Source organism: Octopus sinensis, linkage group LG9, assembly GCF_006345805.1.
Source record: "Octopus sinensis linkage group LG9, ASM634580v1, whole genome shotgun sequence".
Lineage (NCBI taxonomy): Eukaryota > Metazoa > Mollusca > Cephalopoda > Octopoda > Octopodidae > Octopus > Octopus sinensis.
In genome coordinates, this window is record NC_043005.1 from 5,836,417 (window position 1) to 5,863,528 (window position 27,112).

Sequence of the window (27,112 nt, forward strand, 5' to 3'; positions counted from 1 at the left end):
CTTAAACATTATTTTACTGGGTTTAGTCATTCGATCTCAATCTGGCATTTATTTTATAGATCTCTGCTTGATGAACTGCTGACTTTGAGACATAGTGGGACACAATATTCGATTTAACACACACACACATTAGGTGCAAGAATGACTGTGTGGTCGAGAAGTTTGCTTCCCAACCACATGGTTCCATGTTCAGTCCCTTTGCATAGTACCTTGGGCAAATGTTTTCTACTATAGCCCTAGGTCAACCACAGCCTTGTGACTGAATTTAGCAGACGGAAACTGCAGCATTGTTCATCAGAAAAATGACCGAAAATCATGTTTGTAAAGAAGAGTTGTTTGCTTCATACTTCTTGTGTACAGATTCTGTCCATAAGAAAGGAACAAATAATACAACGTAGGTCATAATACTCTGGCAACGCCGAGATGCATTGCTAGTATTTTATAAATAATGAAACTGTACCCCCCAGTGTGCTCTTTCTGCTTGAAGTTCAGAGCTATCTAATTGGATGCACATTGCATGCAAGGAAAATTCTTTGTAGGAACTCTTATTCCTAGGTTGTCTTGGTTTGAACCTAAGAAACTATTGTAAGCTTATCTATTGATCTCCTTTAGATCTTAAATCAGGTATTTTCTATCTGAGTGTAAGACGTTGTTGTTGAGCTCGAAGTGACCACAGCTGGAACATTTCTGCTCTTAAATCAGCCCTGATCGAGCAAACCCAAGGTAAGAGATGTTGCAACTGTATAAATCCGTCTCAATTTTAAGACTTTATGTTTCATTATTAAATGTGTCCTAAATTTTTGTAGACAGTAAAATACAGGTTGAGGGAATATGGTTGCTAATTGTAGCAAGTAGAGAGACAGTGGATGCCTTTCCGTTGTAGATGTAAGGTGGTCAACAATCCCAATAAAACAAGGGCGAAGGTAAAGAATACATACACCCGGTGTTTAGGGTTAGAGTTAGGATTAAGGTTAGGGTTACGCCGAAAACGGGTGGTGTGCGTATTTCTTACCTCCGCAGGCTATCACAATAACAAAAAGTAACGTCCATGTGATTCCATCACTCTAATAAGAAGATACTCCTCGGAATTCCAACAAGTGTTTACTTCTATCTTACTGTTTATATCCTTGTTTTGGTGAAGATAAAGAATACACACACCAGGTGTTTAGGGGTTAGGGTAACACCGAAAACGGGTGGTGTGCGTATTCTTTACGTCCGTCCCAAAATGTTTAGCAGCGTTTCCTTCGTCTTTATGTTCTGAATTCAAATTACGTTGAAGTCGACTTTCTACAAAATAAGTATCAGTTGAAAACTGGAGTCGATGTAAATTCGAATACACTGCTCCCTTAAAATTTTAGGCTGTACACCTATCGTGGAAAGATTAGTATTATTATTATTATGGCAGAGGTTTGGAATAGCTATTAGTATCTCACGGGGAAGTAACTGGACACGAAATTGAGTGGCAAAATGTAAAAACTGAAATTCTAGGGGGAAAAATACGGTAAACTTTTACAATTACACTTGTCTCAGGAGAAGGGGATAATCGCTGATCGGCGGACTTTCAGAATCTTTTTTTATTACCTTCACAGTGTTTACCATTTTACAAAATTAAATTAGAAAATTGGACAAAACAGAGAACAAAATTGAAGAAATTAGTAAGAAAAAGAAAAAAAAATCTAAAACAATTGACCACCTTGGGTTGAAAAATTGGGGGTGCTGGGAAACCTGTCTAATAGCTATTGAGACACGCCAGCACGCTTGCAGCGTTTCCGTGAGTGATGGCGAGGTTGATGCGCTGGAATAGCCAAGCGCCCTCACCAGTTACCTCTGCAAGGCGAGTTGCCAGGGAAGACAGGAATCTCGCAGTTAGTGGTCTGACCCCACCAAAAGTCTTGAACGCCATAGGATGGAAAATGTAGTTGGCCGACAGATAGCGGTATTTCTGGATTTTGTTCCGCTCGTAGAGGAGTAGAATTCCACCGAGAAATCAATCTCAGTTATAAATCAAAATTAAATTTGATCGGTGTGTTCTTAATTATGTATCTAACTTAGACTGCATCCGCCATTGCAGAAGAAAACAAATTACTTTTTAGAAGTTGAAAGTAAATTTTGAACATAAACTTATCAGAGTTTACAAATTGGTGACGCGAAAATTGAAACAGAATTGCGAAAATAAGAAAGTCAATTTGTTGAGAACGAATCGTCGAAAGTCTGGCTCTACACCGTCAGTAACTAAGATGCACATTAAACGGTGCATTCTTAATTATGTACAGCTGTAAAATTTTATCCACCTTTGACGCAGACAGTCCCATTTCGTTACTTCGAAAAACATTTCGTAAATTTAATTCGTCTATGTAATTTTTATATACCTATATATACCTATATTCATTGTCCACTTATTTATTTCAAATATATCCAATTTTTTAAACTTAAAATTCATCTCTCAATCTTGACTTAACAATTTTTCTTCGATGTTTTGAAAAAAAGAAACATAAAAATGACAATATTTCAGTGATTTGGTAAACAAAACAATTCTAACGTTCACTTAAAAAGAAATCTGAAAGAATATTTCTAAATATTTCTAAATCATTTATACCACAGCTATTGACCTTGCGAACCCGTCTGTTCAGTAACTTCTAAATTAAAAACGAAATAACCAAAGTAGTTCAGATCTTCGAATCGTCAACGGTTGTTAGCCACGCTATGATCTAAAAGTTTCCAGACTTCCACTAATATTCAAACTATTTAGATCATCAATTCTATTCGCAATTAAAAACAATAACAACTAAAAATACAAATCACACAACAGAAGAACTAAATGTAAGTTTATTATTATTTGCGAATTTTCTGTAAACATAAAAGTAAAGCTTATTGCTTGCGTTCGTGACTAACAACTGATACTAATCAGATTCATTATTTGTTAAGGCCGAGTCATCCTTGACCGAACGGACTTATTTATAGTCAAAGTAATTCAGCCTTGACCACCACTTCTTGAATTTTGGCACAGCTTGTTCATAGTCCTTTTTAATGGATTATAAGATTATAAGATTGGAAGATTTGATTATTATTTCTAGTAGATCGAACGCAAACAGTCGATTGCTTTAGGGACTCGTTTTCATCGATTGTCAAGTTCGAAAGGGATTTACACACAGTTGTTTGTGTGTGTGTGTGTACATGTATACACACACACACACACACGTATGTAAACATAGATTGGATGGTCAGTGTCCAGCACAATATCTCCACATTTGTTACTGCCCTTCGTTAACTCCATGAGATTTCACCTCTTGAGATCCACCTTCTCGCCTAGGAACCATTATATCCTTCTCTCTTGCTCACCATTTCTGGTTCCTTTACACTCACTTTTCCTCGCAGGCCTTTCATGCTCCGTCATTCATGTACACTAACATTACACATCCAGTAGAACGGGCTTGCTTCATTTCTTTACAACTCATACACATATCCTCTACGTCCAATCTTCCTTGTTTTCACTGCAATACAAACTTGTATATCATATGCAAAAGTTATACACCCTGTCCTTCTTATGAAGAGAGGATTTTCATGTTGAAAACAACTCCCTGAACCTTTTCAGAACCATTCCTACTTTGGCCACCCATCTCTATTGCCTATATAACTGAAGCTATCAATTACTTTTAGGGAGCCTTCTAAGAATTTGAAAGAATTTATTTATTTATGTACTCCAATGCTTCTCTTATGGACCAAGTCCTTTTTCTCTGTTGGCCTGCCTGTGATCCCCACCGCATCACTTGTGTATATCCATAGTTTACAATGGATTCATCTTACCCACTCCTTTTCAATATATTGAGCATGACCACTTCCTGGATGGTATATCTTTGCCAGATTTATCACCAACTGCTTGGTTTACATGTCAGGGTGGTTGGTTTCCTGAAGTTGGTGTGGCATATGGTTAATTCATTTACATCATAGAATTCCAAAAACATTGATCCCTCTTCATTCCTTCCACTTGTTTTGTAGCCCCTATGAACTTCAGGGTGTCCATCATGGTGATTCTCAACATATCCATTAAACCCACCAGCTGTGATAACAAGGTCACTGTCATTCATTATCAAGGTTGTCTGTCAGAGGACCTCATAAAAACTGCATTTTCTCATCTGTCAGTCCTAACTGGGTTGCTTATTCAGTGCAAACCATAGTTACTATGTTATCTAAGATAAGTTTAAACTTAATGAACCTGTCGCATACTCTATCTCAATAATTTTATCTATCCCTTTCTTTTCTAACAATATACTTATTCTACCTATCCAGTTCTGTTACCCACCCAGAAATACTTGTATCTGTGATGGGTGTAGTTGGGGCTCTGTGGTTCAGAAGTTTGCTTCCCAGCCGCCTGGTTTCAGGTTCAGTCCCACTGCATGGCACCTTGAGAAAGTGTCTTCCAGGTCAATTAAAGCCTTGGGAATGGCTTTGGTAGATGGAAACTGAAAGAAACCTGTTGTAACTGTATATATATATATATGTATAAAACATATATACATGTATAAATGTTTGTTTTATGTCATGTTATATGTGTAAAAAAACGATTAAACATTAAAGTGAAGGATTACTCATTACTGGTTAGTGGAGTACATTTTATCCAAGGAAATGGTTGATAGTGACTTCAAAGTTTTGACATGCTCACCGTGTGTGTGTATGCATGGATGGATGTCTGTGTGTGTGTGTGTGCTTGTGTCTACTTGTCTTCACAACATCTGATAGCTCTAAGCAAGCATCACTGTCATACAAGCAGTGCCATTTGTTTCCACTCTTCCATGGAAACTCATCCTGCCATGAGGAACTATTACCTTGTTTGAAAACAGGTGAGTGTTGATGTCAGGAGGGACATCTGGCTGTTGTGTCTCAATGACACTGTTACGTCCTTCTTTGAACTCACTGTACATGCCACTTTATAACATGGACTTATAATAATACAAATATAAATCAGAAACAAACAGAACAAACAATATTTCTTCTCGATGACTTCTACAACTGTCTTCACAAAGCACCTGCACACACCACACTGTCCTTCATTGACAGTGTCCATGCGCCTTTATACAGTTTAGGACAGTTGGCTTGCTATCCCACAAGAGTGTCAAGATTTCACCACAACACTGGCTATAGAAAATCTGCTGCAATGAATTCCATCTGAGCCATACAAGTATGGAAAAGTGGATGATGATGATGATGAAGAAGAGGGGAAGGAGGATGGTGGTGATGTATGTGTAAATGGCTGGCTTTTCCACTGTTTCAGTCAGTCAAATGGCACTCACATCAAGCATAGCTACCAGGTTGTATGTTCCATATTTCTATTGCTGTCCCTATTCAAACAATATCTGCTTTTGTTTCAAATAATGAAAGAAAAATTCTGTAAACAGTAATTTGGGTAGGATTGATTTTGAAATACTATCTGTAAGCATTCATGCATATCTACAAACAATACACACACACACCGCATATACATGTGTGTATATATGTGTGTGTGTGTGTGTATATATATATATACACACACGCACATACACATATACTTGCATATATATACACACATGTACTATACGTACACGTGTATACAAATTTATTTATTTATTTATCTATTTACTTATCTACTTCATTATCAACAGCTGTTTGTGTACTCTGAAGTTTAGGACCTTTTGAAATGTTTATAGTGACATATAATTGCAGTGTGTAGTATACATATATACTAGGATCTAATTATTGATTTGAAAAGTATATGTGTAATAGATAAAGTAATGATAGTCTGAATAGAGCAAGGGGTTCCTATCTAGGTTTAGATTTTTCAATGCATAAATAGGACCAAAATCTTTATGAATTTCTTTTCTGTTTTGTTGTTGGTTATCCATATTTAGAGCAACACCAAACTATTAACATCTTTTGAAGTCACCCTGGTACTGATGAGGATTTCAGCAGTCTGGTGAATCTGGTAATCCTTTGGAATTCGGAATCATAAAAAAAAAAATGACTATCCCTTGATATAGAGTAAAGTGCTTGAGTGTGTGTGTGTGTTGTGTGTGTGTGTGTGTGTGTGTGTGTGTGTGTGTGTGTGTTTGAGTGTGTGTGTGTGTGTGCGTGTGTTGACTTTAAGTGCAGGTATGAACGGATTTTATATATGTAACCAGGATTTTGAGAGCCAAAGAAGTGTATTATATTTGTCCTTTTTGTGAAAGATTTCTTCGTCATCTAAAGATCTGTGTCTGGCCTTCACAAACTTTTCTACATATTAAACATGGCCACTTCCTGGATAACAGCAGAGGCAAGATTCTTCTTTCTTTTAACTTAAACCTTTGTCTTTGCTAAATTTACAACCAACTACTAAGATATTAGGTGACTGGTTTTGGTTTCCTGAAACTGATGTTCCAAATAGACTGTTCACGTCATAGAACTCTAAGAACTTTAACCCTTTTTCATTCCTTCTATTATCTTCATAACCCCCATGTACATCAAAGTTTCCATCATGGTGTTTCTCAACATGTCTGTGATAACAAAGTCATTGTCATGTGTTAGCAAGATTATCCGGAAGAGGACCTCGTAAAAACAGTGCTTTTTCTCATCTGCCAGTCTTGCATGTTCAGAGATCACTGTTGCTATCATGTTGCTGATGATGTGTTTAAACTTAATTAGTCTGTCACATACTCAGACAGTTTCAGTTATTTTATCTATTTTCTGTAAAGGCTTTCTAATTTATCTAAAGATCTATGTCTGGTCTTCACAGATCTCTCTTATACGCTGAAGAAGACTGTTATGTTGAGTGTGGCTGTTTGTGTAGATCAGTTGTTTTCAATCTTTCTTGATTTTGTGGGTCACTAGGGACCAATCAGAAAAAATCTGGTACATTTTATATGGAAAGCACAAATCAATAACTATATTTTAAAGTTAAAATGTGGAAAATAGTAAAATAAATGTATGGAAAACCTTTGAGCAATGCAGGCGAGAAGTTAATGAAGGCACATAAAATAATGTTATTGAATGAGAACAAAATTATTGTCTTAACCTTACATACAATGTTAATGATCCAATAATATTTCAGGGAAAATATCTCTTTCTGAAATACAAGAGAAAAAAAATGATAGAAGTCATCATCATCTTTTAACGTCTGTTTTCCATGCTAGCATGGGTTGGATGGTTTGACTGGGGTCTGGGAAGCCAGGAAGCTGCACCAGGCTCCAGTCTGATCTGGCAGTGTTTCTACAGCTGGATGCCCTTCCTAACGCCAACCACTCCGTGAGTGCAGTGGATGCTTTTTACGTGCCACAGGCACAGGGGCCAGAGGTAGTTGGCAACAGCCATGATCAGTTCGTGCTTTTTACATGCCACCGGCACAGAAGCCAGTCAAGGCGGCACTGGCATCGGCCACATTCAGCACAGGTATCATAGCTACAAATATGCTAGCTTCATTTCTTTCGAGCCTACGCATGTCCTCCGCAGTCACAGCCTGTTTCACTGCCGAAAAGCATGGCAGTTCGCACACATGCATCGTACAATCTACCTTTCACTCTGAGTGAGAGACCCTTTGTCACCAGTAGGGGTAGAAGCTTTCTAAACTTTGCCCAGGCTATTCATATTCAGTGGTGCTTCTACCTGGCACAAAACCGAACTGCATCTCATCTAAGCAAACTCTCTCCCTAATGGGATGGGCAATGACCCTCTCCGTGACCTTCATCACCTGATCCAGCAGTTTGATACCACATAGGTGTCTGAAAAATATGTTGTTATCAGCATGCTGTACCAATATGTTATGGTCAAGCTACGAGTATCATGAACTTTGTGTGTAACTGTGATTGGATGAGATAAGTAGTGTCAGCACAGCAGCAGGTGACATGGTATGATGACAGCAACAGCAGTAGGTAACATAGCATGACAAATTAGCGTGGATGTATAATGGGGGTCCTGGGAAAGGCTAATGAGCAATAGATTGACTTTAAGGTGAAAATAGCAGGTAACAAAAATACATTGAAAACTATTGATTATCTTGTCTTATTAATGATACTGAGTATAAGACACTCAGACATTTTCCAGACACTCAAGCATATTGCCTTTCTAAAGCTTTATATTTATAAATTTAAAAATTGTTGTATACCTAGATACTCACTGCAATACAGTATTTCAGAACCTTTAATGTGAACTATCTTCATGTGTTCTATGATTGTGTTTAACAAGTCTATATTTGTCAGTTCATTGTGTCATATATAAGGTTGTCCCAAAAGTTCGTAGAAAGTTTTGGAAAATAAAGGTCTTTATTTTGAGGAATAATTTTTGTTGTTTTTGTTAGTACTTGGCGAGTAAAAATTCAATTTTCGCAAGTGTTTACGAACTTTTGGGACAACCTAATATTATGTTACTTTATAAAAGCCAAGCCACAATCAAGATTCACAAGCATGTAACCTGTATCATGCTTTTGCTAATGGTTTTAAGTGTTTGTGTTTTCACGAGTAGACATAAGATACCCTCTTGACTTTCCTAGCATTTAACCCAGCAGCACATCCAGGATGTGAAGGCTGGAGAGAGAAAGAGAGAGAGAGAGAGAGCTGCATTAGCACTTCAGCTGAATAAGCTGAAGCAACAAGAAACAAAAGTGCCTTGTTCAAGGACGGTGCACTGCTCAGTACAGGAATTGAACCCATGTTGTTATGATTATCAGCCCAAACACCATAACTACTTGACCATATGTCTTCACATGTTAATCTACACAAACTCTCTATGATTTCATGATTTGATTAATCAGAGAAGGGACATAAGTGACCACCACCATTTGAAGACCTTCAGATTAGTAAGAAGGAGGAAGAAGGTTATTTTTAGACTTTGGATCTTGTTAGAATATTTGCAACAGAGTGAAACATGGTAAAGGTATCAAATGTCCAGGTCTTGATATAAGGACAAGTGACTATAATAACAGATATACCCATGATTGTAAAAAACAAAAAGTGGGAAAGTCACTTCTAAAATATCTTTGATCAAAACAGCAACTTTGTATAAGATTTTCTTTTTCTCTCTCTTTATATAAAGGTTGTGATTTTAAGCCTGTCACCCTGTGTGATTGGTGACCAAGTCACACTGTTTTAATATACTTGACCTGCGTTTCTGTCGGTTTCATCAATGAGTGTTCCATTTGGTCCAATCAACGGAACAGCCTCCTCATCAAATGAACGCACAAGTGGCTGAGCACTCCATTGACACATATCCTTAATGTAGTTCTCTGGGGGATTCACTGTGACACAGAAAATGACAAAGTGGGCCCATTTGAATTACAGGTACAACTCACTTTTGCTAGCTGTGTGGAGTGAAACAATGTGAAATAAAGTGTCTTGCTCAAGGACACACTGCATCGTCGGGAATCAAACTTGTGACCTTAAGATTGTGAGTTGAAAACTCTAACCACTAAGCCATACTCTTCCATTTTAATGTACTTATGTCCTCTGTATAAATCTACCATAGTCTTCTGAACACCTTACTTCCCTGGGCATGGATACACTGAAACTCCGACGTCTGGCAGCTGGCTTGGCAGACACCCATAAAATTATTAACCATCTTACAAACAATAACTCTGAGCACCTTTTCAAACTCCACCCGTCTAACACCCGTGGACATGTTTACAAAGTCAGAAAACAGCACAGCTCCCATGACTTTCGGAAACATTTTTTCACGCTTAGAGTTGCTGAAGCATGGAACAAACTGCCGGCATCAGTTGTTAGTTGTCAGAGTACTGCATCCTTCAAAACTTCCATGCTTTCTGAGATTCGCCAACACTACACCAGATTTTCTCCCCTCCATACACACACAAGCGTGTATCTGACTCATACACTGTTCGCTTTCCAGACATTTTTACATTACTGCATGTACTTTATATGCACTTTCTGACAAGTTGTGGTGCACCTGAACACTGTATACAATAATTTCATTGTTATTATTATACACAAGGTGATTGTGTTGTGGCCTTGAATGTAGAAACTGGCATGACTGTGTCATTTCTGTTCTAATATATACTCCACTCCTTTACATTTGATGGATCACTGTATTGTATTAATGTACCATTGCCTTATCATAGTATTAACCTCATTATTCAGGTTGTAATCCATACACACTGCAATTTCCGTTAATCTCAGCTTAGAGGCAAAAGTATAAATTCACTAACCAAATTAACTTATGTGTTCACTTCCTAAACAAGGAGCAAACAAGGAAGATTCTATGTAACATCCAACCAGATAGAAACAGCAGTTAAATTTCTCTCAAACCACACATTACCTTCTTATATTACGGAAGGATATATTGGATAATGTAATCCTACATACACCATGAATGTTAAGAAAAAACATGCAGTAGTGTCTTATGGAACGTACACATTTTTCGTGGAAACAAGGATTAGAATCGAAGGGCCTTAGAGTCAACCTAGCTAAAACCAAAGTCCTAATGAGTAGGAAGGCAGACAAACAACAAATCCCTTTATGTAGATGGCCCTGCTGTTCAACCAACGGCAGTGCTCCAGCATGGCTGCAGTCACATGACTGAAACAAGTAAAACAATAAAAATCTATGCCATTTTAATCCTGAGCAAGGCCGGGTATCTCTGCTAGTATATCTATTATATAAAATCCATTCTGTCTGTGTGTGTGTCTTCTAGGATCTTGGGCATTCTCCATCCGATTGCGCTCAAATTTGATATGTAGATACTGACAATATCAGGGCGTGTATAAGTCTTGAAAAAATTATAAAAACTGATTCCAGGTGAGAATGCGATTGATAAAGCCGTGGGAATGTGCATTTGTACACGCAAGTACATCAGCTGTTGCGATTGATATTACATGTACACGAGAAAAATGCACGGTGTCTCAAATTTAGGTTAAATCAGTGTTTCTCAAAGGGGAGGCCTATGGGTCGGTCGGACAAGTTGTTTTGAGAAAATTTGGTTTAAATGTTTGACAACTCAGCACCGTCCATTAGACGGGGGAGCGTTTTACTTGTATATATATATATATAATTTATTTTTACAAAGAAAAAATCAACAAATTTTATATTCTACATGTATTGAATACTTTGCCAGTAATGTTTGAAGGTCTTTTTGTATAATTTTATATAAAACCCACATGCTCACACACATTTGTGTGTGTGTGTGTACATCATGATACAGTTTTACTATATATTTGTTACATATATTATAGGCATGCATGTTTGTGCAGCATTACATTAAAAATGTCCCGTTGCTATATTTCCAGATCCCTCACCATGCTCCACAATATCGGTTCTACTGATGCTTTACTCAGTAGAGTTTCACAACAACTCAATCAGAACAGAAAGTCTACCAAGAGCAATGATGATCTGCAGGTATTTAAGCTTTAACCTATTCGATACCATTCCACCCGTGACTGTCCTCTGGTTCTTGCTTTAAAGTGTTTTAAATTTAAACATTTCATTGAAATTTCCTGTTAATTTATGCTTCAAACACTGACAAAGTTATTTTACTAAATTCTTCATTATTTTAAAAATTAATTGAAAGAAAGGTAAGGTATTTCAACAGAAATATGTTAACAAAAGGATTAAGCAGACCTTATGGGCAAAGGCATCCCAGCCATGACCATCCATCAGTTTTTATTTAATAACAGTAAATCCTTGACTATATCATCCAGTGATGGTAGGGTGGGATTTAACCATTTAGATACTAACACACCTGAGACCACCCCTAGTTTTATGTTACAAACACCATGTTTTAAAGTGATCTAAATTAAAACATTAATTTACATTCCAAATACCAGATTAATCCATAAAGTGCTGGGGCTTGCACTCACATAGCATGGACTGCTGAGCACATTTTATGAAAATGAGACTACCATGCATACATAAAAAACAAAAAAAGTAGTTAAAATATCTTCTTAGTATTTAATGGTGGAAAGTTTTACATCATCTGAGAAGTCACTAGTTGAACTATTAGTCTTCTTGCATTTTAAGGTTATACATGACATCAGAAGTAGTGTGCAAGAGAGAAGACTGCATTGATATGGCTATGTAATGTGTATGAATGAAGGCAGTTGCATCAAGAAGTGTCAATCTCTAATTATAGACGGAACATATGGAAGGGGATAGACCCAGGAAGATCTGGGATGAAGAGGTGAGAAATGATGTACAAACGTTGGGACTCACAGAGGGGATGACAGGGGACTGAGACTTCTGGTGGTTTGTTGTGCTTGAAAAGACATGTCAAGCTAAGTAAAAGCATGGTTGCCCTTGCATGCAGGCTCCTCTTTTGCAATGCTCTCCTGCTGAGCATCCCTAATCTTGCAGGCTTGTAAGTGCTGGTGCCACGTAAAAAGTACCCATGCTGGTACTGCATAAAAGCACCCAGTACACTCTGTAAAGTGGTTGGCATTAGGAAGGGCATCCAGCCATAGGAACCATGTCAAAACAGACATGGAACTTGAATAGCCCTTCAGCTGGTCAGTTCCTGTCTCAAACTGTCCAGTCCATGCCAGCATGGAAAATGAGCATTAAATGATGATGATGATGATGATGTTGTTGTACATCTTAAACTTTGTGACAATGTATGTCGTTTATATTTTTATTATAGTAAACAATTGCAATTCTTTGATTCATTATATTTTTGTTCTTACGTTTTAGAACTATTTAAATTCCCTGAAGAAACAAACCAAAGGTGGTTCTGTAACATTCAAAGACATCAGTGATATTTCTTTCTCCAGTGAAGACACAAGCATTGATATCTCTGACTCAAGTAAGCAGGATGTTCAGGAGAAATTTTTTAAAAAGGACTTAAATTTTCGAAACAATTCATTTATAAAACCATCACCTAATCTGTCCATTATGAAACGGAGTCAAACTGATGAGCTGTTGAATTCGAAATCTTTTGATTCAGAAATTGGTAACCTCACACCTTCATTTCAAAAAGCGAAAAGCTCAGCACAGACTTCAAGTGCATTGGAGAGAGCTTCTAAACTGTTTGCCAAGTTTGGAAAAAAATCTTCTGATGTCGGTAGATCATCTGGAGTGAAGTCACATAAAAATGATAATGAAAGCAGCTCTGGGAAATTACAGAATGACAGAAAGAACTACAGTCATGATCTTGACAAATCTACATCAGATGACAATATTGGTAAAAGTGGTCGACGTTTTCTTAAGCCACAGTTATCTAAAGAATCACACAGTGGTGTTCTGTCAGCTGTCACAGACAAAGAATCGGAGAAAAAATCTGAATTAAAAACAGGTTAGTTGAATTGATTCACTTTGAATGATTAATATCAAGTGTTTTGTTGGATTTATTTTCCTTATATTTCTAATTGCTGGCATGGATGGCTTTGTGGTTAAGAAGTTTGCTTTGGATCTATGTTGTGAGTGGTTCAGTTCATTGTATGGATGGTTTTGGTTAATGATCTGTACTATAGCTGATGATCAACTAATACTTTGTGAGTGAAATTGGTAGACAGAAACTGAAAGAAGCCTGTTGTGTGTGTGTGTGTGAGTATGCATGCAATATGTGTGTGTGAGCTATTTTGTACTCTTGTCTTACACATATTTGCTAACTTGTAAGCAAAACAACAATCTCCCTATCACATTCAGGCAGTGTCATACGCTTGCAGTCAACTGCAAAAACACACCTGGGCTTCTGGACATGTTTTAATATGTTGCACAATCTTTGTGAACAAAATCGCTTGTAACTTCGTCTGACTGTTTGTTGTTTGATAGAGGAAATATTACCTTATTTGGAAATAGATAAAGGTTGGTGACAGGAAGAGCATCCAGCTGTTGAAAATCTGCCTCAAAGAATTCCGTTTCCCCCATGCAAGCAGGGAAAAGTAGATGTTAAAACGATGATGATATATGTTTTGTTTGTTTATCATTTCTTCTGAAACTATTATCAGTGCCACTACAGGGGAATCTTTAGGCAACTCCAATGATGCAGTCATCATTAGAAATCTGTCTCTTATAGTTGGAAAGAAAGGAAAGATGTCACCTGAATCACAGATGGTGGCTCATGGGTGGATGTTTTCTATCTTGATTTCACCAAAGTTTTTAATTCTGTGCCATTCAAATGACTCATAGCAAAGCTCTCTGCGGTGGGCATGAAAGGTAATCTTTATAACTGGTTAGAGTCCTTCATTCTCAGCAGAAAAGAATTAGTCACAGTTAGGACAACATTCTGCACTTTATGTGATAATACCTGGTGTCCTGCAGGGATTATTTGCTATTTATTTCATGCATAAATGAATCAGGTGCCAATATGAAGCATGTTACTGTGCTAAACACAGGAAGACAACATTAAGCTGTGCCTTGAGGTAAAGAGACCAGATCCTATACACTATAAATCTTTCCTGCAATCTGACCTACACACAAGGCAATAATGAACTACTGACTGATAACTCAAGACAACTGTCAACCAGGGCATCATTTTGGGAGGAAAAACCTGAAATTTACTTACTCTCTTCACAACACTTATCTTAAAAAGTTTGCTGGTGAATGTGATATAAGCATTATAAACAATAATCTGCATAACATGGACCATATTTCTAAAAATTACCAAATCAGGCAAAACTGTCTTAGCATCATTCAGTAAAACCTTTGTCAGCTGCCCCAAAATTACCCATGTAAAGCTCAATATGGCTATAGTACATCCACACTTAGAGATTGTATCTCCAGTCAGGGGAACCCCTATCAATCTGCTGGAAGCTGCCCGGAGACACACAACCAAATATCCACTGTTAGTCACTTACCGTACCTTGAACATATTGCCTCCCTGGGGACCAACACTTAAAACTTTGATGTCTAGCAACTGACTTAGTAGAAGACCACGAGATTGTCCAGCATCTTTCTAACAAGTTTGGCCACCTTTTTCAATTCAATACCACCAATGGACATGTTCATAAAATCAAAAAATAGAAACTGTTGAGAGATTTTTTTCGTGTTTGGAATTGTCAAAGTATGGAATAAAACTACTCACATCAGCTACGAGCTATCAGGACACTTCATCCTTCAAAAATTCCATGCATCCCTAAATTCACCAACCTGCCTATACACCCTTTGCTCTTTATGTCTTTTTTGCTGTCTGCTTTTCTCTCGCTTTTTCTTTTATTCTGTGCATCATGTATGTACTTTTAACTTTCACTGCTGTCTTTCTTTACTTGACTTATATATCTGATTTCTGTCCCCCTTTTTAACCTTTTCTGATGAGTTTCAGTGCACCTCAGCACTGTCTACAATAAGCTGCACAAACTCTTGTTTCATTGTTCATTCCAAGCGAGAGAATAATCTTCCTTCAAGTATATATGTATATAAATATACATACATACATATATATATATATATATATATATATACATACGTATGTATGTATATTTATATATATATATATGTATATATATATATATATAAATACAATTGCAGCGTGGAAGGTGTTTATAAGCCATTTAAGAAACACACAAAAGCCGTTCGATTCACTTCAACATTTAAGTTTAATTTGTCAAAATATTTTCGTCGCTATAAGACCGCGACCTGTTCACTGACAAAAATATTTTGACAAATTAAACTTAAATGTTGAAGTGAATCGAACGGCTTTTGTGTGTTTCTTAAATGGCTTACAAATACCTTCCACACTGCAATTGTTTTTATTTCAGCACACGATCTCAGATCAAATCACTTGCTATGCAAGTACATCTCCGTAATATATATAAATATATATATATATATATATGAGATCATGACTAATTCTAATGATTTCTGGCCTTGTCTTGTATGGCAAACACTAGATTTCCACCATTTCTTCATGTTGCCATGTTGTATTCCAGAAAGTGTCAAAGAAGTCTCGCATAGTTACTCTGGTGTGACATCAGGTGATGAAAGTCTGGCAGAGTTTATTGGTAAACTTGAATCTCCAAGTGAAGCGACTCATGAAGATATCCCAAAGGAACTTGTAAGTTAATCAGTGAGATAAATCTTAAATCTCTCCTCTCTGACTTACAGAGTATATTTCTAGTTTCTCTTTGCCTTATAAAGATTACTACTACTACTACTACTACTACTACTACTACTATTATTATTTGATGAAAACTCTCAACTTATTTTGTCGAGTATGATGGAGAATGTCAGCTGTCCACAGCGAGTAGACTAAGGTAACACTTGTTCACTGGTCATGCTTCAAGAACCTTGCAAAGAATTCTTGCAGTTCCAACTTGTACTAATCTTTTTGAGCCATGCTGGTAGCTGAGGGCTGACACTTCCAAGTGTGCCACTTACCATCGGTATCATGTCTACTCTCCTCATTGACCTCAACCTTCGTATTTCCCCGACTCGTGGCCGATGCCAGCACCGCCTCGACTGGCTTCCGTGCCGGTGGCACATAAAATACACCAATCTGACCGTGGCCGTTGCCAGCCTCGCCTGGCACCTGTGCAGGTGGCACGTAAAAAGCACCCACTACACTCACGGAGTGGTTGGCGTTAGGAAGGGCATCCAGCTGTAGAAACATTGCCAGATAAGACTGGAGCCTGGTGCAGCCTTCTGGCTTCCCAGAACCCCGGTCGAACCGTCCAACCCATGCTAGCATGGAGAACGGACGTTAAACGATGTAGTTGTTCAGTTTTTTTTGTTTTTTCTCCGGGGCATGCTATGTCGATGATCATGCATGTTCTTTCATTTTTATTCACCACAACAATGTCTCGTTTCCGATGCCTGGTCAGGTGATCGCACTGAGTCATTGTGTCCCTCAGAATTTTGAAATTTTCATTCATAGTGACTCCTAAGCTTTGCTCACACCATGGCTTTGCTCTTTGTAGGCTGTGATTTCCACAGAGCTCCCAATAATAATAATAATAATAATAATAATGATAATAATATTAATAATAATAGCAGCAGCAGCAACCACCACTGCCACCACCATCACCACTACCACCACCACCATCATCATCATCATCATCATTAATGAGGATGCATGGCCTAGTAGTTAGGGTGTTGCACTCATAATCATGAGACTGTGGTTTCAATTCCTAGACTGGGCAGTGTGTTGTGTTCTTGAGCAAAACATTTCATCGTGTGTTACTTTGTGGTCATTTTGACTCCTGATGCGTGGTATGCCGTGCACCTGTTCAGGCAATGTCGATTTGATGGAGAGAGTGAGCTAATGTGTAGGTATGAACATTTGATCACTATAAACAAAACAAAATCATTTGTGCAGTTCATTGGGCAAAGAAGCTGAAAAACTCATACGTTATCTTTGACAGAGAATCCATCATTAATAACAATAATAATAATAATAATAATAATATTGTTCTAAAATTTTGGCACAAGGCCAGCAATTTTTGGGGAAGGTAAATTGATTACATCAACCCCATTGCTTGATTGCTATTTATTTCATCAACCACAAAAAAATGAAAGGCAAAGCTGACCTTAGCAGAATTTGAACTCAGAACATAAAGCTAGAAGAAATGCTGCTGAACATTTTGTCTGGCATGCTAACCACTCCGCCAGCTTGACACCTGAATAATATTAATAAAAATAATAATAATGACAACGATTACCAGTAAAGTACCAGGACCTAGCCATTGAGTTACAAAGGCTATGGGAAGTGTATGTGAAATGTATCCTTGTAGTTATAGGTGCATTAGGACCTATCCTTAAAGATTTGAACAGATGGATAGAGGAAATAGGCATAGAACCTAGTTTAGTGCAGCTCCAGAAAACAATATTATTAGGGACAGTTAGGATAGTTAGGAAGGTTCTTGGCATCTAAGGTTACTTATTACAGCCCTATACAAGGAACTTTTCTTTTCCAACAGTTCATCTGTTGTATGTGTATGAAGTAATAATAATAGTAATAATAATAATAATAATAATAATAATAATAAATAATAATAATAATAACAATAATAAGTAATACTTAAATTTTCTTTTCTCCACTAGAAGCAGAATAAAGATTTTCCATCCACAAATAAATCTTTGCCACACAAGCCACACTTCTCCCTTTTACGTGTGCGGAGTCCTTCACCATCTCGTAAGATTTCCACCTCACGTACACCCTCACCAGGTGTCAAGTCTTCCATTGAAGATAAGACGGTTGCAGAGTCTTTAACTGCAGAGACAATACCAGAAGAAGAAGATGAAGCTGATATAGAAGAAGTTCTCTCAGAAAGCAATAAACAGGAGGACGAGGTGGACTTGAGCGAAGATCTTTCAAGAAGTTAGTAAAATTTTTATGTTATTCTATGGCAATATGTGTACATGTGTATGTGATCTGAAGGCATGTGTCTTAGTGGTTGGGTATTCAGTACTATGTCTGTGGAGTACTCTGCCACTTGCACATTAATTTCAGCAGGCTGTTCTGTTGATCAGATTAACTGGAACACTCATTGCCGTAACTGATGAAGTACCTGGGTGTGCGTGTGAGTGTGTGTGTGTGTGTGTGTGGTGTGTGTGTGTGTGTGTGTGTGTGTGTTGTCAACATCATTGTCATCTTAACATCTGCTTTTCCATGCTTGCCTGTGTCAGACAAGTGTATGTCCAGGCAGAGTTATGTGAGTGGATGCTTTTCTTGCCTTCAAACTCACTCCTCCCAAATGTGGTGATAATTTACCCATCTATAAAATAACAACCAGATCAGACTGTTTATGTGGAGAACTAGAAACAAACCACACCATTTAAACGAGCCTTTTGTTTACAAGGATTTTTTAATCCTTGTAATGGATTTTTAAATCCATTTAAATGAGCCTTTTGTTTACAAGGATTTTTACAAGGGTTTTACAAGGATCACACAACATGTTGAGACATATCAAGGGGCTTCGACATGTTTTCCTGTTGGACTGTAAGTAAATGGGATTGTTAGTGGAGCCATTGTTTACAAATCAGTGGATGCAAGGAAATATGAAACTCACTCATGCAAATGTGCACACACACACACACACACAAACACACAAAGGGCTTCTTTCAGTTTCTGTCTATCAGATCTATTCAAAAGTCTTTGGTTGGTTTTGGGCTTTAGTAAAAGACACCCAAGGTGCCAGTGCTATGCAGTGAGACTGAACTGAAAACCATGAGCTTGAAAACTGAACCTCTCAACCACACAGCCATGCAAGCATGCATGCATATGTAGGTAGACATGTCTGAAACAAATTATTTTCACACCCATTATTTGGGATTTCAAATTTAATCCTTTGCTGAAGGAGGCTCTTTTAGTCATCTCTAATAAACTTGCTTGAAATATGTGCTATTCCCATCCCATGACTTAATAATTTGCACTATAAAGTTCTGCCTATAACTTTTTGTTTTAATTCTTCATGAGTAATTAATTATAAACTTTTGGCGTTTTGATACAGATTTGGGGCATAGCAAAGTAATTTTGCTACAATTAATGTGGTGTGTGTGTATTTTGTGTTGGTGTTGTTTGGGCACCAAGTTGGCCCTGATTCAGGCAACTTATGATCACAGGCATCTATCTATGACTGTACTATTTGATATGACATTTGCAAAAAATCCCCAATCAGCTAAAATTTGCTTTTGGCTGGAAAAAGTAGAAAACCATTCAAAGCGTCACTATCTACGGAGATTAAATCTACATTCATGCCATTGGTCAACTTGAGTTATCTTCCTTAGCTGAATTTTTTGTAATCATGAGAATGGAAATCACTACTTGTCAAAAGTGATTATACCACTTTATCTGCTTCCAAATATCTATACCAATTGATTAAGCTGTTCTGTGAGCATTGTGCTTTGCTGTTGAGATCTAATAAGGCATGAACAAGTATGTAGCTGTTTCCCTTACCTGCTAACAAGGATCAAATCCCCCCCCCCCCTCAGTATGAAAATTTAATTTTCTGTGAACATAATTAATTTCCAGAAATGGCTCCCTTTTCTTTGAGAGTTAATATTTGCAACTAGTTTTTTTATTTTTCTTCAAGAATTAAATTTTAATTCAATTAATTTTTTGCTTAGGTCATTCGGTACATCATAACTTACTCGAGCGATAAATATTCGTCATACGGCAAATTGAGTTATTTCCCTTAGCTAATTTTTTTAATGTATTAATTTTGCTCAGAACAGGGGAGATAACTAGGTTTGGTACTTTATAAAGTTTTTTTCTGTTGTTAAATTTGGATTTTAACCGCCAAATCCCTCAATAAAAATTGTGTGTGTGTGTGTGTGTATTTATTTAGGTATGAATATATTTATATAGATGTGTTTCTGTATGTATATATACGTTGAATTTTTCTGTTTTTAATTTATTAGTATTCTTCTTAGGTGGGTGGGGTCAATTTCTCACAAGGAAATTAAAGCTCCATCATTGGAACTTAGATAACAGCGATAATAATTGCTACATATCGAACTTGAGAAAAGCCTGGCATATTTTAAGTTCCACTTGAAAATTGTATGAGAAAAGTGTGTATTAGCTGTCATTTTTCTTTACTTGAAAATCTTAGCTCATATTTGTCAAGACACAGATATTGAGTGACAAACATTTATAAGGGAGGAGGCTGTGTAAATGACCACCACCACGGCAATCATCGACAGCATCGTCATTGTTGCTGTCACCAGCCTCATCATCATTGCCAGTTTGTGTCCACTTTACCATGCTGGCATGGGTTGTGGGCCAGTTTCTATTTGAAGTCACTGTCTTCCTAGAAAGGTTAGCAGATCATGTCTTGTTCACACATTCCACTTTCAGCTAGAATTTTGCAAATTTTATGGTGGCCCTTAACTCTGACACCAAAATAGGCTGTCATTTTACCAATCACTTTCACATAACATCTTCATTGTGTCCCAATCCAATGTCGGATCAGCCTGCCACCATCAATTATTTCAACACAAGTCACTCCATTGCCTTTCTGCCAATATTTCTCAACACCATGGTTTCACACAGCCAGGGAGGTTTGACAATCAATATTTCATATTCAATCTTGGAACCATGGCAGTAATGGACTTCTGCCTACTACTCCTCCCACTCCGGTTACAGTAATTCCTGTTTTAACCTTTATCTTTCCTCTCACTCAGATCGTCCCTTTACCTTACACTTCTACAGTTTCCCTTTTTTGTCTTTTTATTTCCTTTTCCTTCTTTTTTCACCCAGTTTCTTTATTCTGCCATTTCCTGTCAATGAATGCACTCTCCTGTTGTTGGACATTCTCTGTCACTTGCTGCCAGTCGTTTGGATCCACCTGTCATTCCATCAGCCCATTCATCCATTTGTCTGTCTGTCTGTCCACTCATCTGTCCATGCATGTAGACACACACACACACACACAGAGAATGTACATACATACAAACACATGCATACAGACACACACACATATACATACAGACAGACACACACATACATTCATACATACATACAAGCATACATACATACACAGATGCGCATGTACATACACACGCACACACATATACACTCATATAAATTTGATCACCACGTTTCCTTAATTCCCTGTTATTTCTATATATTTTCAGTGAACATCTTCAACATTGATGATTTGGAACTTGCCAGTGCTGCAGCCATTTCCTCAGAGAAAGAAGAAAGTGAAACTGAAACAGAGGAACAGGATGTACAGCAGACATCGAAGAAACCAAAGAAAAACCTGTTAACAAGCAAGAAAGTATCAGATGTATCAGTCAGTGAAGATATTCCTGAGAGAGGAAATGCAGCCAATATTTTCTCCTCATTTGGAGTTCATAGCATTGAAGAACTCATACCAAGGAACCATTCAGCTTTAAGTAATCATCAGACTGTAAGTTTTGAAGGTGCATCTATTGTCAAGACTGCATCACATCTAGAGGAGTCCATTGCAGAATCAGTGCCTGAAGATTCTATTGTGTCTGATGTACCATTAGGCAGGAAGCGAACACCTTCTGTGGCAGTGTTGGAAACCTATTCTGAAGACTTTACTACTCTGAGTAATTCTAAATCTGAATCTGCAGAGTACACTGAGGACTTCCATACTCTTTCTGCTTCTAAAACAGTCGACAAGGTGACCAATACCTCCACTATTTTTGTAACAGAGTAAGAGCTTTCAGATTTTTATCTCTTTGGTCAATATTGCTGTTGTTGTTGCTATTTTTACTTTTTGTTAAAAGAGAAGGCAATGCCTAAGATCCCTTACAGGGTCTCTGTGGCTAGTGGGAGGGAGAGAAGAAGGGAGGTCTTCAAACAAGGACCCTGTCCTGAATGCTTGCAATAAAGTGGATTCTATCAAAGACACTCAGCTAGGTGATAGTATCAACCCTTTAGCATTCAGATGACTCTGTCAAATGTAGTTCTTTTTTTATTGATATTGTTTTGAATTAATCATATATTATCTTGTAACTTCAAGATTTCAATGCCATTCTTGCTTATTCTTAGAATGACATTGTAGGGTAGGTGTGAAAGGTTAAATCTGGCCTATTTGAACATATAGCAGACTGAATATTTGGGCAGGTGACCATCCAAGTTAAGTCTACTACTCAGGGAGGCAACACTAGAATTGAACTCAGAATGCAAAGAACTGGCACAAATGCTACAAGGCATCTTGTCTGACATTCTTATAATTCTGCCTATTCACCACCCCTGAAGGGGAAAGACAAAGCTGGCTTCACTGGGATCCAAACACAGAAGGCAGAGTGTTGGCAAAAATAGCACAAAGCAGTGTGTCTGATGCTCTACTGACTCTGTCAATTCGTCTCTTATTATTGTTATTGTTGTTAAGTTGTTATTGCTATTGGACATTTCTTGTTCTTCCAAAATAAGTTTTGCAAGGTGAGACAAGAACACTCACTGATTCTCACAGGAGAGTGATATTCTGTAGAAGTTGGATGTAAGGGTTTTATTAGGATCAAACTGAGACCGTGGCAGCTACCAGTTACTATCCAGCATTGGCAAGCGAACATCGTCTTGAAGGGGGTCCAGGCAACAGTTAAGAGGGCCAGCCATTGGCCATGGCTGAAAAGGAATGATGAAGCATGGCTGGAGAGGTGATGATCCTGAGATTGACTTGAGGATGGATACTAGTCAATTGAAATAGTAGATAGGGCCTCACATCACTGATAGTGGAAGTGGTGAGGGTGGTGTTCCGTAAATGGTGTGCATTCTCTTCTGATGATCCCTGAAACCTGGCATTCAGTATGTGGAGTTTTCAACTGACTGCGCTTGCACTTGCAAGCTCTTCCTAATTCCCTTACATGAATGAACACTTATACTCAACTCCAAACCACAGGCTGTATTTAAATAGACAGGTGCAGACATAGCTGTGTGGTTAAGACATTAGCTTCTTAACCACATAGATTTGGGTTCAGTCCTACTTGTGGCATCTTGGGCAAGTCTCCCTCATCGCCATATTTTAATGTCAATCTTTCATGCTCACATGGATTGGACATTATCTCACAGGTCCGAGAAGTGGATCATGCTCCAATGTCTGCTTTATCGTAGTTTCTATGGTTGGATGCCCTTCCTTATGCCAGCCACTTTACAAAGTGTGGTAGGTGATTTTTACATGGCTTCAGCACAAGTGAAGCCCCCACGCAGTTTGCAAGACTCACTCAGTGACCTTCTTATATAGCACTGGGGCTGACCAATATTTTGTGAAGGAATTTGGTAGACGAAAATTGAAAAAAAAACCAAAAAAAAAACCGTCACATGTATGTGTGTGTGTATTTAGTAACATAGATTGAGTTACTGACGAGGAAGGCAACGTCGTTGTTCGCCGTCGCCAATAAGCAGTGTCGTCATCGTTTATGCTTCGACAGGAAATTTTAACAAAATCATTCTCTGTCTCTGCTTTCTCGAATTATCCCAAATCAGTGACCAAAAATCAAATACTTATCTTGAAAAACTAGCGGGGGTTGGTTAAAAAACCTCCCTCGAAATCGTCTGTCCGAGCTATAATTGCAAGGAAACAGACGTTAAATGATATAAATGAACGGTGAAACTAAGATCTCTCCGCTAAACACACACACACATACTGTCTGAATTGTTATTCCTTTATTGGATTCAATCATTGGACTATGACCATGCTGGAGTAATATTTCCAAGGCTTTTAGTCAATTGAAATGTACCCAGTACTTCGTTACTCGTTTTTCTGAGGTCTATTCAATGGCTGAATTCCTCGAGTGACGTCCCTTTGCGGGAAGTTCACTCCCCTTACATAGATAAAAAATTTATACCTGTAAAGAATTTATACCTGGTTAACGTGTGTGGAACACAAACACAGATTCTCTCTCTCTCTCTCCCTCTCTCTCTCTCTCTCTCTCTCTCTCTCTCTCTCTCTCAAAAGCTGACTCTGTAATTAAAAACTTCGCTTCCCAATTGGATGGTCTCTGGTTCATTCCCACTGCATGGAACATTTGGACAAGTGTCTTCTACTATAGCCCCAAGCTAACGGAATCCTTCTGAGTGGATTTGGTTGAGAGAAACTGAAAGAAGACCGTTGTGCATGTACACATATAACTTTCACATAGAAAAGGTTGACAGTGACTTCGAAGTCACTGTCAACAGCAACCTATTTCTTGTATGTACTTTACTAAAAAGTAGAGTAATCTTCCACTTTTTACTGTTGAAATAATTTTATATATAAAGATTTGACATAATCACACACACACACACATTCACATTTATCGATTCACTCCCTCCCTACCTACCTCCTTCCCTCGGTATTTCTCTCTCAACAAGAACCTTTTTCTCTTGAAATAAATTTTAATTCTATCTTTCACACACACACACACACACACACACACACACACACACACACACACATTCCCTCTCCCTCTCTCTCACACACACACTCTCTCTCTCACACACACACACTCTCTCACACACACACTCTCTCTCTCTCACTCACACACATACACACACTCTCTCTCGCTCTCTTTCTCTAATTGAATTTCTCTCTCAACAATCTATCACTAGTCTTTTTTTGAAGTATGTGTTGCATTGTCTCCATATTGAAAGACACACACACACACACAAATAACTATATTGTTTATAATGTAAGTTTTTTTTCTGTTGTGTTGTGTCAACAGACTTGCACTTAAAATTCCCACCTTTTTAATCATAACTTGTTAGTTACTATGGTGACAGCACTATCTATCTATCTACCTATCTATCTGTCTATCTGTCTGTCTGTCTGTCTATCTAGTACGGAGAGACAACTAGGTAACGCTGTTAGTAGGAGAAGTTGGAAAGATGAAAGGGGGAGTAGAGTGTAGTGTTCGAAAGAAACAGGGGATGCTAAGCTAACAGAAAGAATAGGAGGAATGGACAGGTAGAATGGACAGGTAGAAGAAAGTACCAATTGAGAAATTAGCAATTAGCGAGGGAGAAACAAAAAGCTAAAAATGAAAAATGACAAAATTGAAAAATGATGAAAAAATGAAATAATGTAAAGATGATGAGAAGTTGAGGCAGTGTGAAAGGGTGAGGCTACCTCATCTATTTATCTGTCTATCACACACTCTCTCTCTCACACTCACTGTATTTCTATCTCAACAACAACTTTTTCTCTTCCCCATCTTCTAAAAATACATTGTGATGTATATTTTGATTGCTCCCATTAATACATGTAGAGACGGACAGAGAACCACTTCTCTTTTATAATGTATGTGTATGTATGCTTGTATGTATATGCACATGTACATGCGTATATATTTGTGTCTCCTCATCTTGGCACTGTACGATAGCTGTATATGAATATCAGTCATAAAAGCAATGTCATTCGTTTCCAATTGTCCATGGAAATATGCCCAGCCTTGGGAAAATACCACTTTGCTTTGAAACAGGTGAGGGTTGGTGACAGGAAAGGTATCTGGCTGTGAGGTCCATTATATTTGTTTAAGTGATGCTAGCATGGAAAAACAGACGTAAATAGAACTCAAACTGCAATTCATGGCCATCTTTTTATTATGCCGCCAGAATTTTGTCTAGTACTCTACCAATAATGCCAGTGTTTGTGATATTGTAAAGAACTGCTAAATTGTTGTAATTCCTGGGGACTAATTATAGAAGAATATCAATAACTTACAATGAGAAGTTTGTATCGCAACCATTTGGTTAAGGGTTCTGTCCTCACTTTGTGATTGGGATGGCTAACGATTAAAATTCAAGGTAATTTTTTGTTAGGTGTGCCATTTAGAAAGTCTGTGGGCCGCAGGATATCCATGACTGTTCTATACTATGTCTGCAAGGTGACCAGTAACTTGAGAGTGAAATTTGTTGACAGAAACTGAAGAAGCCTGTCGTGTGTGTGTGGCTGGGTGTTTGTGTGATTCTTATTTTCTGTGTTTGTTGACTTGTAAACAAAACAACAGCCACACATTCTGAATATAGGTGGTGTCATATGCTGATGGTCAACCATGAAAGCACATCCAGGCTTTTTGACATGTTTTGGCGTGTCATAACTTTTGTCCCTTGTGTCCCTGAGGGAGCATGGGACATCAATGAACTTGTTTTTTTACTATATTTGGTTATTCTCTTAAACACCTTTCTTGTCATATTTCTGGGGAAATGCACTTTGCTTCCAATGACAAAACCTTGAAAAATAGCTTAATCCGCTCCTTGCACTTCAAGTTATTCTGACATCCCTGATATGTGTGTGTGTGTGTGTGTGTGCATATGTGTCAAAGAAGGAGAGAGAGAGAGAAGAGAGAGAGAGAGAGAGAGAGAGAGAGAGAGAGAGAGAGAGAGAGAGAGAGGCTAAATAGATTCAGAAAGATTTGAAAATTTTTTAGTGTTTTTGTTAATATTTCCAAATGTTATTTAGTAATTTTGTTAACCATTACAGGTCGAAAGTATCAAAGAAAAAACGACACAAAACACATAAAAAGGGGAGCAGTGTTGCGACACAAACCCAAGAATCAGATTTCAAGCCTTGTTTAGAATGTCTTTACAAGAACCAAGACTGGAAGGGTCGACCTTTACATGAGGGTGGCAGAACCAAAATTCCACCTCCCAAGACAGGCTATTATCCTTGTGGGCTCCATTCTGTCATAAGTAAGAAATGCTTCTGTTGCTTTTAACTCTTTGATTGTTTCCTGATATTTTCTTTTGTTTAGTTCCAGAGATTTTACTTTGGAACATATTTCAAATTATGTATTAACTGAGAAGATTCTAATGTAAAAGATGTTACATATTAAAAAGTACT

At 37.7% G+C, this 27,112-nt stretch overlaps 1 protein-coding gene across 3 annotated transcripts in view; it reads left to right on the forward strand.

Moving 5' to 3' along the window:
* The window catches only part of LOC115215775 (uncharacterized protein C19orf44 homolog), a 51,625-nt gene that overhangs the window by 16,504 nt on the left and 8,009 nt on the right, over positions 1-27,112 (forward strand). Inside the window, exons 1-7 of one of the 3 annotated variants that reach the window (XM_036505738.1) lie at positions 1,778-2,820; positions 11,240-11,348; positions 12,636-13,236; positions 15,812-15,936; positions 17,922-18,198; positions 21,456-22,005; positions 26,753-26,961. In XM_036505738.1, coding sequence (XP_036361631.1) covers positions 11,250-11,348; positions 12,636-13,236; positions 15,812-15,936; positions 17,922-18,198; positions 21,456-22,005; positions 26,753-26,961 — 1,861 coding nt within the window. In that variant the 5' untranslated portion in view covers positions 1,778-2,820; positions 11,240-11,249. Of the gene's footprint in view, positions 1-1,777; positions 2,821-4,737; positions 4,839-11,239; positions 11,349-12,635; positions 13,237-15,811; positions 15,937-17,921; positions 18,199-21,455; positions 22,006-26,752; positions 26,962-27,112 lie in introns of those variants that run through there. The other 2 variants (XM_036505739.1, XM_029785074.2) reach the window with 2 other exon arrangements.